Raw genomic sequence first — 13078 nt, forward strand, 5'->3', positions numbered from 1 at the left:
GGCACAGAGCTCCAAGTCTTCTCTGAACACCTGCTGCACACACAAGAGGAGAGTCAGGACGGAACTAATTATAGGCTCTTGTGTGAGCTGGATCCTGTTTCCCTCCTCTTTGGTGGCTGCGTTCATCTCACCCTTCCCTTTCCAAGTCCTGTCGTGGGGATCTGCCAACAGGCCAGCTGTCCCTAGGTTCATGTGCATGACTGGCAAAGGGGCACAGCCGATGGCTCAGAAGGAAGCAGCCCCGTTTCTCTAGTTCTTGCCCAGATGCTCAATCCAGGCTGAGGGCACCCCCAGCACAGCCTGAAAAACACGGACTGTATTCGGTCCATTTCTGGACGTGGCGAATGACTTCCTGAGTGCGCTGTAACCTTCTTCAACTCCTTTATTCAAGTTTACTACAGACATCCCCCCTCTCTTAAAACCCACTTTGGTAACACATGTGCCTTTTCATCGGCTTATTTTGGAAGCTTTATATTCACCTCCCTGAGCCATCAACAACCAAGGGAGAACGGTCAGCTCCCCAAGGTGCCCACCCCAAGTTACCTCCTCAGCTCCACTGACACCCCAAAGGGCCCCAAACCAGTCTCCTCTGGGAGAAAATTCCTAGGAAGTGTGCAAAGAATTCAGGCCCATCCACCCAAACTTGCAAAAACTATACCGTGTGGACAATCTGTGGCTATAAAAATATACACATACAAAAGGACAGCTAGAAAATCATGGTGCCCACTTTGTTAGACGTACATTATAAAAAGTAGGGGTTTGTCATTAAAGGTCAGCTTTAGGGGGCAGGTTGATAATTGTGATTCTATCTCTAGTCTCCTTTCATCCTTATTTCACAGAATAGTCAGAGCACATTGAATCAGCCAGTGAGGAAGGGAAGGGGTTAATCCTAATAATTCATGGGCCAAGGTGAGAAATTCAAGGTTCAAGGTCTTACAGTCATTCTGCTGGCAGGAAGAGTGTCATGAGTCAGGAGAGAAGAGAAGGTCTTTAATACTGCCATTTGGGTCTCTCTCTCTTTTTTTTTTTTTCCGAACTATGAATCACAACACAGTCATTGAGCTACAGCAGACAGGCTCGGAAACTCGCCTCGATGAGTGATCTCTGGCAGCCACTATGTATTCAATGGACAAAATCCGATGCTTCCTACAGAGTATTCCGTTGGGTTTGGCCCGCGGAGTATCAGCAGGAAAGACCACACAGGGACTCCTGTCTTGGTCCTAGTTTCGCATCAGGGTGTACTTGCTCCTGGATGAGAGGAAGCACACCTGGTCCCTGAGCCTCTGTGTGTGGCATCAGGCAGGGTCCTGGGGCCCCCGGGATGCTCAGGATAGAAGGCTCTGTCCCTCGGGCAAGGCCAGCTGGTGTTACTTGGCTCCACAAGTGTTGATGTTTTTCCCATCCACGGCGTCTTCCACGAGGGAAATGTGGTAATCGGTGGACAGGGTGAAATGAGAGATGCAGCCCACGAGGCCTCGCATGTACTGCCTGTTAGTGTGCAGAGCAATTTCCTTCATCCCACCTGCCAGGAAGCAAGAGGGAGTTGGGGTGAGCCAGAGGGGAGGATGTCTCTCTAGGACACTAAAATGTCTACTGACCAAGGCGTTCCTTGGCTGACAGGATAAATAAGGCTGTGGTACCCAGAACTCAGTACATCACATCTGATCTATAATTATTCTTGAAGGAAAATGTTGACTTGGAGCAATTTGATACATAACCAGAGCCTATAAATATCCGCCTCCTATGTGATTTCTGACCTCTTTGACTACTTCAAACCAAATAGTACCTGGTAAATTCTGAAATGTTGTGTAAGGTCAACAAAATGTAGTAGGTAGTTAAAGGTAGGGTCATCTTAAACCAAAAGAAAATACAGTGATGCTGTTGAACGCTTTCAATGAAGTTCACTTTTAGGAAGTAGCATATGGAGAGAGGTATCTTTTCATGTTTACATGTCTACACAAGTGGGTTCTAAGCTATTTACGAAAGTACCACTTATTCGAATTCCGACAGGGTTTGGAGAGACAGATGCTCCTTCCTCAGGGAGAATTTGAGAAGCTATATTTAGCAGGCTCCTGTTCTATAAACAAGGAAAGCAGGGTTTTCCTGGTGGATCAGTCCACAGCACAAAAGCATCTAAGTGCTTCCTGACCCCTCAGCCATGAGTCAGAAGTTCAGCAAATGGAAGAACAGAGTATGTGGAGAGCTTCCTGATTTCCAAGTATCTGCCTGATCCAGTGAGGCGCAGAGCTTTGGGAAGCCCCAGCATGACAAAGGGAAGACCAACAAGAAAAAGCCTTGGAGTAACTTCGGTTTGCTCCAAGGTCAAGGTCACTTACCCACATACAGAGCCCCGTTGATGTTGAGCTGCCTCATCATGCCAGGTGACTTGCCTGTTCTGGCCCCGTAGTCATCCACGGTTATCTTTCCTGATTGGCCATCCCTGTAAAAACCACCATTTTTGGAGCGTCATTCAATCAATCACTCATTTCAATTAAAATGTATTCAAGTCCTCACTAAGCACCAGGCACTATACTAAAAGATAGAGCTGCAAAACGAACAAACCAACAAAACAAGACAAAACAAAAACCTCACCCGAATTCCTGAGGCAAACCAAAAAATCAAACTGTAAATGACAACAGTTGTCACCACTTTCTGGCAGCAGAATGCCCGGGAGGGCAGAGGAATTACATTGCAGAGAGACGCCCAGGGAAAGCTTTGAAAAAAAGACCGTCTGAGATGTGTTTTGAAGGCTGGGTAGGTAGGTCAGGTGAGTAGGAGGCTAATGCAAACAAGAAGTGGCAACGACAAAGAGAGAAGACACAAGGGGCTTGGTACAGACTGAGCAGAGAGCGTTCTGGAGGTGGAAACAGAGTAAAAGAGGAAGCTGGAAGCCGCTGGTGAAGGGCAGAAAGAGTTTAATTAGAATTTGTCTTGAAGGTGAGAGGGAACCGGGAAACAACTTAAGGGGAGGAGTGGTGGTGACCTGGTAACACCTGGGGAGTTTGGATGTCATTCTAAGCACAATGGGAAGCCAATGCAGCAGTCTTTGCAGGCAGATGGTTACTCTAGGGGAGGTCAAGGAATGACTTAGAAGTTTCTAAAGGACCCACAGAATCACCCAGAACTGACTCTGAGGACAGCAGGGTGGAGGTGCTCATCTGTGGCAAGGACTTTGCCATTTTTTAAGGTGGTTTCCAAAAACCAGACAGGCTGCTTCTTCTTCTCCTTCTTATTTTTTTTTTAAGAGTTCTTTACTGGTTACTTAATGTTCCTTTTTTTCTTTTTAATAGCAAACAGTTCTTGTTTCTTGGGTTACTAGCCTCTGTGACCTCTCCAATGATATGAATAGTCTTAATCCTTTTTTTCACTCATAGATTCTGTTTCCTCCAAGATGCTTTGTTTCATCTATTGTCCCAATATCCATCTATTATACTGAAGACTTTTTCAAGCACCTAGTGATCCCTGGCTGCCACTTCATGGCTAAGGGTTGAGCAGAAGCAGCAGTCTGGAAGCTCTGTGTGCAGGGTGGCTTTTGTGGTCTGTGCTGGGATTCGCTCAATCCCGTCCTTGGGGGATACCCAGAGTGTCTCCTCTTCTTACTGTGGGGTATAGACCTGGCTTCCCGCACTCTGGAATCTCCATGGGGGAAGAATTATGGGGTTCTTAATATTCAACACAGGACCTTTCCCGTAGTTCCCAGCATCAACTGAGATAGCGTAGACAGCGTCGTCCAGTGTTTAGTTATACCCAGTGTCGCCCGTTCCCGAGACACTTACTTCACTTTCTCCAGAGAGCTGACTTTGGCTACTTTCCCACGGGTAGAGAAAGGGCAGTGTGGCAGCTACATGAAGTAGAGAAGGGGCTTGGGGTCTGACTCCTCAAGTAAACTTCAGTAAAATTTTAAGCCAATCATTCTGCTTTTAGCCCCTCATTCACCTTCCAGAGGTTTTTGGCTCTACCCCTTTTCTGGGGGGAGAGGGGTGATGATATAAATTTTGTTGCTCAAACCTCACTTCTTGATGATAGTAAGTCTTCTCGCAACGGGTTTTAGAGGTATCTCTCCTGCTCTGTCGTCACCCTTGAGACCGCACTGCCTCCCCATTTCGGATATGCTTTTTCAGAATCTCATACCTAAAGGCTGTGATGGGCAATGCCTTGTCTGCTCTGACTTTTTCCCCCATTACCCTAAAAAATTCCATTTCTTCCCACTTTATTTCATCAATTCTCAAGATTTTTTTTTATTTCTTAAATGAGGCTACGTCTTACAATCATGGCATCTCAGAGTTGGAAAAAACATGGTATAACCTTCTAACATAATAAGTAACATACTTCTTCATCATGTTCATTATTTCTTGTCTGTGGTCTCTCACTAGAATCCAAGACCATCAAGGCAAGGATTCTGGTATTACTCAATAGGTGTGTAGCTCATGTGCCTGGAATAGTATAAACACGTGAATCTGTGGAACTTCAGCATCCTCACCTGAAATGGAAATACCTATGCTCATCTTCCAAGGCTGTTGTGGAGATCAGAGACTAGGCGTGCAGAGCACAGAGCATGGCGTCTCACACACACACCTGCTCCATACAGAGTGGTAGAAGAGTGCATTGTTACTGTTACCAGTGTCATCACCATTCTCATCCATAAAATAAAGATTATAAAACCCGGGTTCCTGTGCATATTTACTGAGATAAAGTATGTAAGATACCCAGCATCCTGAAGATGCTTAATAAATGAGGATTTGCTTTCTCCTTTCTGCTAGGATTGGTGCCTGCAAGACTGGGATTACTCAGAGCAAGGCAATGTACAAAGCAAGGCTCCCCTTGGAGGTTTCCTCTTCATCAGTTTCTCTGTCTCAGACCCTGGAGCCTGCTGCAGAGAATTAAGGGATCCATCCAAAGCTTCCTGCCATAGTTACGTCCAGGGCTTTGAGCCAGTTCCTGCTTAGAATCTGTTGTACCATCCCTTCCAGGTCGTCTGCTCCTCTGGAACACAATTCACAGTATCTGCTGGGATCCTCCCATCTATCCAGCTCTTGGTCTCAGTTGCTTCTGTTCAGCCCTTACTGCAACCAAAAGACCCACTAGGAGAGATATTAATGACAACAATGGTAAGAGCCAAGTCTACGAAACCATCTTCACGGTGCCAAGCTTGATGCTCTGACATCTGAAGTTCTTCTGGTGGAACATTCCCTGCCTTATCCATTTAAAACATCTGAGGGGAGTGTGCAGCTCAGTGGTAGAGCACATGTTTAGCATGTATGAGGTCCTGGGTTCAATCCCCAGTACCTCCATTGAAAAATAAATAAATAAACCTAACTACCCTCTACAAATGTTTTAAAACTTTAAAAAAAAGACTGGAATGTAAATAATACATATGTGATGGGAATAAAGTAGCTTCTAAAAAATATAAATTAAAAAAAATAAAATAGAACATTGGAAATCCCAGCTGGGGTGATCTAGGATTCTAATCTTGGCTCTGCCCACAAACAGTTGTACAGTCTTGGGAAAGTCACTTAACATCTGTTTCCTTAGATGTCTCGGAAGTGCCTGGAATCCCCATCAGGGTGGATCTTGATGCATATAAATCAAACTGCAGCAATTTGGGGGGTTTAAAAATCTTCCTACAATGTCCGCGTGTTCTATAGACCTTTTCTATTCAAGGAAATTGAAAGCAGGTATTCCCTGATGTTCCCAGGAAGAGAGTTATAAGAATCAAGTATGGTCAAACATTTCATACTCCTTTGGATGTTTCTGTATGAGCCCTTTCATAGATGAGTAAGACAGAAATGAAGAACTTAGAACCACATAGTATGAAGAATCCTGGAATTGAATTGGATTATGAGCATTTTAACTTATATTCTAGAATATATTTGAAATCATGCCTGTAAATATCCACCATGGGAAGACATTTTTTAGCAAGTCAGAGCTGGGGCTTCACCAAAATCACTGTTTCTCAAGGGCTTTCAAGGCCACCTGGGCAGATGATGGGCACAGAGCTGCCTCGGTATCCTGACTCCTGTATCCTGGGTACCAAAGGAGGCAGAGTGGACAAGAGAATGGGGTCTAGCAAGGCTCCCACCACACCCTATATGTGAGCTGAGGAAATTGATCATGGTAGCTCTATGTTTCCCAAGTCTTGTTCACAGCCTCAACCACTGACCGCCCCTCAGAAAGTGCTATGATAAATTCTCAAGGAATCCAAGCCAAAGACTGTTCACCTCATCTCCTGGAATCTTCACCAAACGTGGCAGGATTGACATTTTTTTAAATAGTTCAATTTGGGCCTAATAGTCCGTTTCTTAAAATATATGGTTAGGGGTATGAACATAGATAGTAAAACTGTAGTTGAAAGGGAATGCTCCACCTTACACTAATCAGAAGTCGGGGGAGTGAGCTCTGGCAGGGGGCAGGCGTGTAACTGGGGCCGGGTACACACGGCTTCTAAGGTTCAGGTAATGTAAGGTCCAAAAACAAGGAGCGGGGCAGTTGTCCACATAATGGGGTTTGAAGCGTTCCTCAAAGTCACCTGCCATGGAATCTTCTCTTGTGAGAGATAATCTAGGTCTCACTAGATGGCGAGGTCCCCGTCCAGTTTAGCCATCAAAAAGCGCTTTCTCCAGAAGCTCTCTGTTGAGTGACGAGCTGGGAGCTTAGCCTCTCTGGCCTGTCATCAATGAAGGGCACAGTGGGGGAGTTGGTAGCAAGATGCCTGAATGGCCTGGGTCAGGCGGGGACACTAGGCATGGGTGGAGAACAGGACATGGGGCCAAAGTTAACTGTCTCGCCTATGGCAGGGACTCACCTCACAGCCTTGACTCGGTGCCACCGACCATCGTGGAAGGAGCCGTTCACCATGATGGATGCCACACCACTGCCTAGGTTGTAGCTAAAGGCGTCGGAGGAGAACAAGACAGAGAACAGAGTGAGGCACTGAGGCACAGGTAGACGCTCACTCACAAATGATTCTCAGGGCGAAAGTTCTTTGGAACTCAGGATGTAGCTTTCTTCACACAACACAAATCAATGTTATAAAGACACTGGCTTCCCAGATTAGGCCATGAGTGATCAAAACTGGTTTTTAATTTTTTTAATTAAAAAAAAATTTTAATGGAGGTACTGGGGATTGAACCCAGGACATCATACATGCTAAGCATGCACTCTACCACTGAGCTATATCCTACTCCCCAAATCTGGATTTTATTTTTGATTGTGGTAAAATTTACAGTCTTAACCATTTTTAACTGTACAGTTCAGCAGTATTAAGTACTTTCATACTGTTGTGCAAACAATCTCCAGAACTCTTCACCTTGCAAAGCCAAAACTCTGTACCCCTTAAATAACAACGCTCTATTCCCCCTTCCCTCAGCCCTTGGCAACCGCCGCTCTCCTTTCTGTTTCTATGAATTTGACCACCCTAGGTACCTTGTATAAGTAGGGTCATATGGTGTCTGTCTCTTTGTGACTGGTGTTTTTCACTTAGCATAATGTCCTCAGGGTTGATTTATTTCGGGCCTCATGCACAGTATTATAGTGTAAAGAATGAGACGGGCTTTATCATTTGTGATGTGTTTTACTGGGTTGAACAGTGTCCCACCAGAATTAATGTCCACCCACAACCTCAAAATGTAGCCTGATTTGGAAACTGGGTCTTTGCATATGTCATTAGTTAAGATGAAGTCATACGGGGTTAGGGAGGTCTTAAATCCAGTATGACTGGTGTCCTTATAAAAAGGAATTTTGGACACGGAGGCAGAGAGGTTCAGAGAAGAATGCCCTATGAAGACGGGGGCAGGGACTGGAACGGTACGTCTATAAGCCAAGGCGCACTGAGGCTCGCCAGCTGCCACCGGCACCTAGGAGAGGCCACAGAACAGATTCTCCTCCAAAGACGCCAGAAGGGACCTACCCTGCCAACACCTCCAGGTTGGACTTCTAGTCTCCAGAATTGGGAGAAAATTAATTTCTATCATTTTAAACTCTCCAGTTTGCTATGATTTGTTATGGCAGCCCTCTGAAACTAATATGTGTGTTTTCACTTTTCAAAAAAACAAAACAGGACAAAACATTGCAGAGTCGGCTGAGCCCCAAAGGATGAAGGGAATTTGCCTAAAATCCCAAAGCTAATGTATAGGACTTGGTGTCCTGCCTGCCCCACCCCCATCACCCCACCACAGTTTACTCAGATAGCAGATCCACTCAGCAGTTTTCTGTTTTCTATTTCAGTTTCCAGATACCCTGATATCCTAAGGGTATCAGAAGACACGCATATGTTGTTTACCAGAGAGAAATATCCCTCCTAGTCCAGTGTTCATTCAATTATTCTAATTTAATTCAATACAACAAATATTTAGTGAGTTCTAGGCTGGGCACTGGGCCAACTGCCTAGATCTCCCCTTGATAATACAATAAAGCCTGTGTAATCATGCTTTTGAAGGCAAATGTGTTTCCCCCGGACAACTCTCTCCTCATCTTGCAAGAGGACATGTGTCTCCTTTAGCTCACTGGCCAAGAAATAGGCACATGGAGAGGAAACCCGGATTAATCACTGACCTCTTGCATGCACTCAGTCTGAGAAAAGAGCAAGCAGAGAAAGCTCTGGCTCTCCCCAGGGAGAGCACTGTGGGTCCTTTCTTTAACAACGGGGGCTCAGAGAAGTCACCCAGCCCTTAGACACTGAACCAAGAATAGAACTCGAGTGACTTGAAAAACTAGGCGACAAAGCTGTCACTCTGACTCAGAAAGACTCACTGTTTCTAATGAATTTTCCCACAGCAAGTGTCTCCTTGTATAAAGCAGCCTGGAGGTGGAATTTTCAGATTTCATTATTCAGTAGCCAAATGCTTGTGGAAGAAATGAATGAAGATAAAGCAGAGCTGAGAGCTGGTTGGCAGACACTTAGCTGAATTACTACGTGTGGCTTTTATGAGAGGCAGCGCGGGGTGACAGAACAAGCCTGGGCACTTAGATCAGCCTAATCTGCCCCGATTTCTAGACTTGCTGATTACTAGCTCTGTGGCCTTGGGCAATCTGCTTTCATTTCTCTGAGCCTAAATTTTCCCACCTGTGAAATGGGAGTAATAAGATCCCTGAAGGACCGTAGGGAAGATTTGATAAGATAACATATGTAAAGAGCAAGGCACACGCTAAGTAGGAGCCAAACAAATGATCCCACCACCCCAAGTACATGCACTACTGCAGGCCGCTCACAGTCAGCAGTGACAACACATCCGGAGGAACGAGCAACAGGAGAAAGTCGCTGCCAGGAGTGAAAGGGGTCAGCCTCTGCTGGAAGAGTAGTCAAGTGTGAGAGTGAACCACAGGCTGCAAATATGTAACCAAAAAGTTCAGGAACACCCAGGTCTCAGAATCAGAGTGACTTGGGCCGAGGTACAGCGAGGCTCGACTGGACTGTGATTGTAATCCAGTGAATGGGAAATTTTCAGTTGTGTTTAGATACAGGATGGGCTTTCTCCTCCTGTTCTCCCGCCTGACAACACACTCTCCATGCAGAGAGTTAGACTGTACACAAGGGAGCAACACTGAATCCAGCAGACAGGAGTCCAGCCATCACTGCAGGTGCGGGTGTGGCCCAGGTGGCACGTCTAGGGCCCGATTCCCCAATCCCCCATCTCTGATTTCAGACCTTCCAGATAACACCCACCCTCCCTCCCCAGACACCTGATACTTCACCCTGGAATTTCTTTCTTCTAAATAATAATAAGTAACCAAGAAGGCAACCATGCCTTCATCGGGAGAGGGCATGTTTAAAAATGTATTGAGTTGTATACCTAATCTGTGTGCACTTTATGTAAATTACGCCTCAGGTTTCTTTTTTTTAATTGAAGCATACTGATTTACAATGTTCTGTTAGTTTCAGGTGTACAGCAAATATATATAAATATTCAGTTAGATATATATATTCTTTTTCAGATTCGTTTCCTTTATAGATTATTACAAGATATCGAATACAGTTCCCTGTGCTATACAGTAGGACTTTGTTGTTTATTTATTTATATATAGAAGGTGTATCTGTTAATCCTAAACTCCTAATTTATTCTTCTGCCCCACTTTTTCTCTTTGGTAAACATAAGTTTGATATCTATGTCTGTGAGTCTATTTCTGTTTTGTAAATAAGTTCATTTGTACCATTTTTTAAGATTCCATATATAAATGGTATGATATAATATTTGTCTTTCTCTGATTTACTTCATTTAGTTATGCTTCAATTTTTTTTAAAAAAAAGATACATGAATGCATGAATAAATGAATAAATAAATGCATGTCTGGTTTCTCTATCAATGTCCTATGAATCTGGCTATCCTGGTCCGCATTTACCTACTCAACTCGGTGAGTACGAAGAACCAGGAAGGAGGCTGAGCACCAGGCTGGGCCACCAGGAAATGTCATCAGGCGAGGCTTTTGGAAGCCACTTGCCTGCCTCCAGGTGGTGGCACTTATCCTCACTTACACTTTGTCGTGCCTCCTGTAAAGCCTGACATTTGCTAGTGTCAGATTGCTTCCCTTTCTCTGCGGCATGAAAATGTCACCAAGATCACACGGAACATTAGTGGGAAAGATCTCCAGGAGAATTTCTACACACCTGGTTTTATGACCCATATTTAATCATGAAACAAAATGAAACAAAGCAAACAACAAAACCCCACACTCTCAGCTGAGTATTTTGATTCCCTTTCTCTTACTTCATCTTGTACCCAAATCAGGTTTTTTGTTTTTAAGAATTCCATTGCCCTTCCTTATGCTCTGGCAGAAGTGCTTTGAGCAGTAAGAAAGCCAAGCAAGTTGAGACTACATTGTTTCATCTTAGTTTTCCTATTGCTTGCTTTGGACCTAAATCAAACACCAAAACCTCCAAAATGGTTTGTCCACCCAGTAGACCAGTTCACTCTCTATGTTCCACTGATGTCAGTGGCTTAAGAGCCGGGCCTTATTTAAAATAACTCTTGACAATTACAATAACAATAGCTAAATTTTATATAGTCGGTACATTGTGCCAACTCCCTTACATATGTTAGCATCTGAGTTTTCAGAACACAGAACACACTTGATCAAGGATAGTCATTTTGATAATCATTATCACTAGTAACTAGATACACCAGGCCCTGCACGGAGCCCTTTACATGAATGAACTCTTTCAGGCCTCACAACTCACACTTTACTTTCACCAGCTCCGGTAACTTGCAGGGGATCCCAGGGTCGTGGGAACCAAGCATGTCTGACTGTCCAGCCCACAGGCTTCTGATCACTTCAGACCCTGTTTCTCAGGGCGTGGTTCCTGATCGCTTCCAATCAGATTCTGGCGCCCACTGGGACCAACGCCACCGGAATCTCGGGGGTGAGTGGGCCAGGAACCGACCTCCGATACAAGCCCCGCTGATGACTCTCTTTGCGCTGCCAAATTCAAACCACGGGCCACACTCGAATTCCTCTCGGTGCCCAGCCTCCCGCAGCGCCTCTGTACTTCTGTGTTGGGGAATGATGTGTGGGAATAAGCGCCCAGAGGAAAGAAACTCAGCAAAGCAGCGATGCCGGGCTCCCAGCCCAGGAATGAGCGCAGAGGTCTGCCTCCGCCGGGCTAAGCCATGCGCCCTTGACACAGAACACAGCCAGAACGCCAGGCTGAGGAGAAAAACCCGGGGCCAATTTTCAGAAATCTGAGAACGAAACGGTAACAAAAGAAACAGGTCAGGATGGAGGGAAGTTTTAAGAAGGATGCCCAGGGGGCGTGAGGTCTGGCCAGGGCCAGGAGTAAGAGCCGGTGGGAGCTGCGGGGCCCAGCGCAGCTCGAGTTTCCCTGTCCGGCTGGGGCGGCTGGTGAATAGGTTTTCATGGGCGGTTTAGGGGGGAAGTTGGGCCTCCTACCCACGGCTGAGCTACTGTTTCAGTTCCCTTTTCTGGGCACAATCAAGTACTTGAGGCCTTGGCGAGGTTAACCACAGGAAAACCACAAGAAAATGGCTTTGCGGCAGCCAGCCTGAAACTGGGGTGTGAAGAGCTTAGCATCTGACCTCGGGGCCAGGGGGAAAGGGGTGGAGATGCTGAGGGCTGCTCTCTCCCCGGCAGCCTCTAGCTTTCAACCACACGCGGCTCTCCGAAGTCCCCAACCACCATAGGATCGCGTCACGAGCACACAGTGCTCTGTGGGGCAAGCGCGATGCTGGATGAGTGACATTTCCTCTCAAAATGCCTTTTATTCAAATTGAAAAGACGTACATTATACAATCCTGGCTGTCGGCAATCCCAGTGCATGACCCCCCCTCCCCAAGCTCCAGAATTAAGTCGTCTTCTCTGTAGTTGTTACCTGCCTTTGTCTATTTCAGTTCCAGTTAATTCCTTATCATTGAGTGAACGCTTGTGCTGGCAGGGATGGGGATTTAAGAAGGAAAAGCTAGAGAATTTCCTGCCCCCATAGAGCAAATGGTCTAGAAAGTGAGAAGGATTTTCAAACCTCAGCAGGCATCAGAATCACCTGGAGAAACAGCAGATTGCTGGGTCCCACCCCTAGAGATATATATATATATATATATATTTTTGGTTCAGTAAGTCAGAGGTGTGGCCTGAAAGTTTGTGCTTTTAAGTTCCCAGGTGATGCTGGTGCTGCTGGTCCAGGGACCACACTCCAAGAACCACTGGTCTAGGTAAGTTATTTTTAACCTCAGGTGAAGCTGTGTCATCACAATCTCTAGAGGAGCTTTTTCATGTTAAATAGCTGGTCCCTGCCCCTTGGGAATCCAGCTCCCACCCGTCTCCCATCCAGCTTCTGGTAGGGAGGAGAAGTCCAGGTAATCCTTTAACTGCTTCATAGCTACCCATTTGACAAATATGAGAACAGTCTAAATTCACTTAAAAGATGTTAGAATTTTTGAAACTGTCTTATCAGTTATCAACCAAGAGACATTTACAAAAATCCAAATGTTGGGCTGCTCTATTGAGGTGTGACTCTGTGCTTTGCAGTGGGAGACGGGAAAGCAGGCATTCTCCTTCCTAAGGCTCCAAACGGGGAGCAGAGCCAGAGTATAAAGCCAGGTCTCCTGACTTTAGATCCTCAGATCTGCCTGAG

General features: G+C 45.6%; 1 protein-coding gene across 1 annotated transcript in view; it reads right to left on the reverse strand.

Moving 5' to 3' along the window:
- Window positions 1-364: 364 nt before the first annotated feature.
- Window positions 365-13078, reverse strand: part of EGFLAM (EGF like, fibronectin type III and laminin G domains) — a 161598-nt gene continuing 148884 nt past the window's right edge. Inside the window, exons 21-23 of the mRNA XM_006207672.4 lie at window positions 6803-6886; window positions 2337-2440; window positions 365-1522 (exon numbers count right to left, since the gene is read on the reverse strand). Coding sequence (XP_006207734.2) covers window positions 1368-1522; window positions 2337-2440; window positions 6803-6886 — 343 coding nt within the window. The 3' untranslated portion in view covers window positions 365-1367. The remainder of the gene's footprint in view (window positions 1523-2336; window positions 2441-6802; window positions 6887-13078) is intronic.

Source organism: Vicugna pacos, chromosome 3 (genome assembly GCF_048564905.1).
Source record: "Vicugna pacos chromosome 3, VicPac4, whole genome shotgun sequence".
In the NCBI taxonomy this organism is placed as follows: domain Eukaryota; kingdom Metazoa; phylum Chordata; class Mammalia; order Artiodactyla; family Camelidae; genus Vicugna; species Vicugna pacos.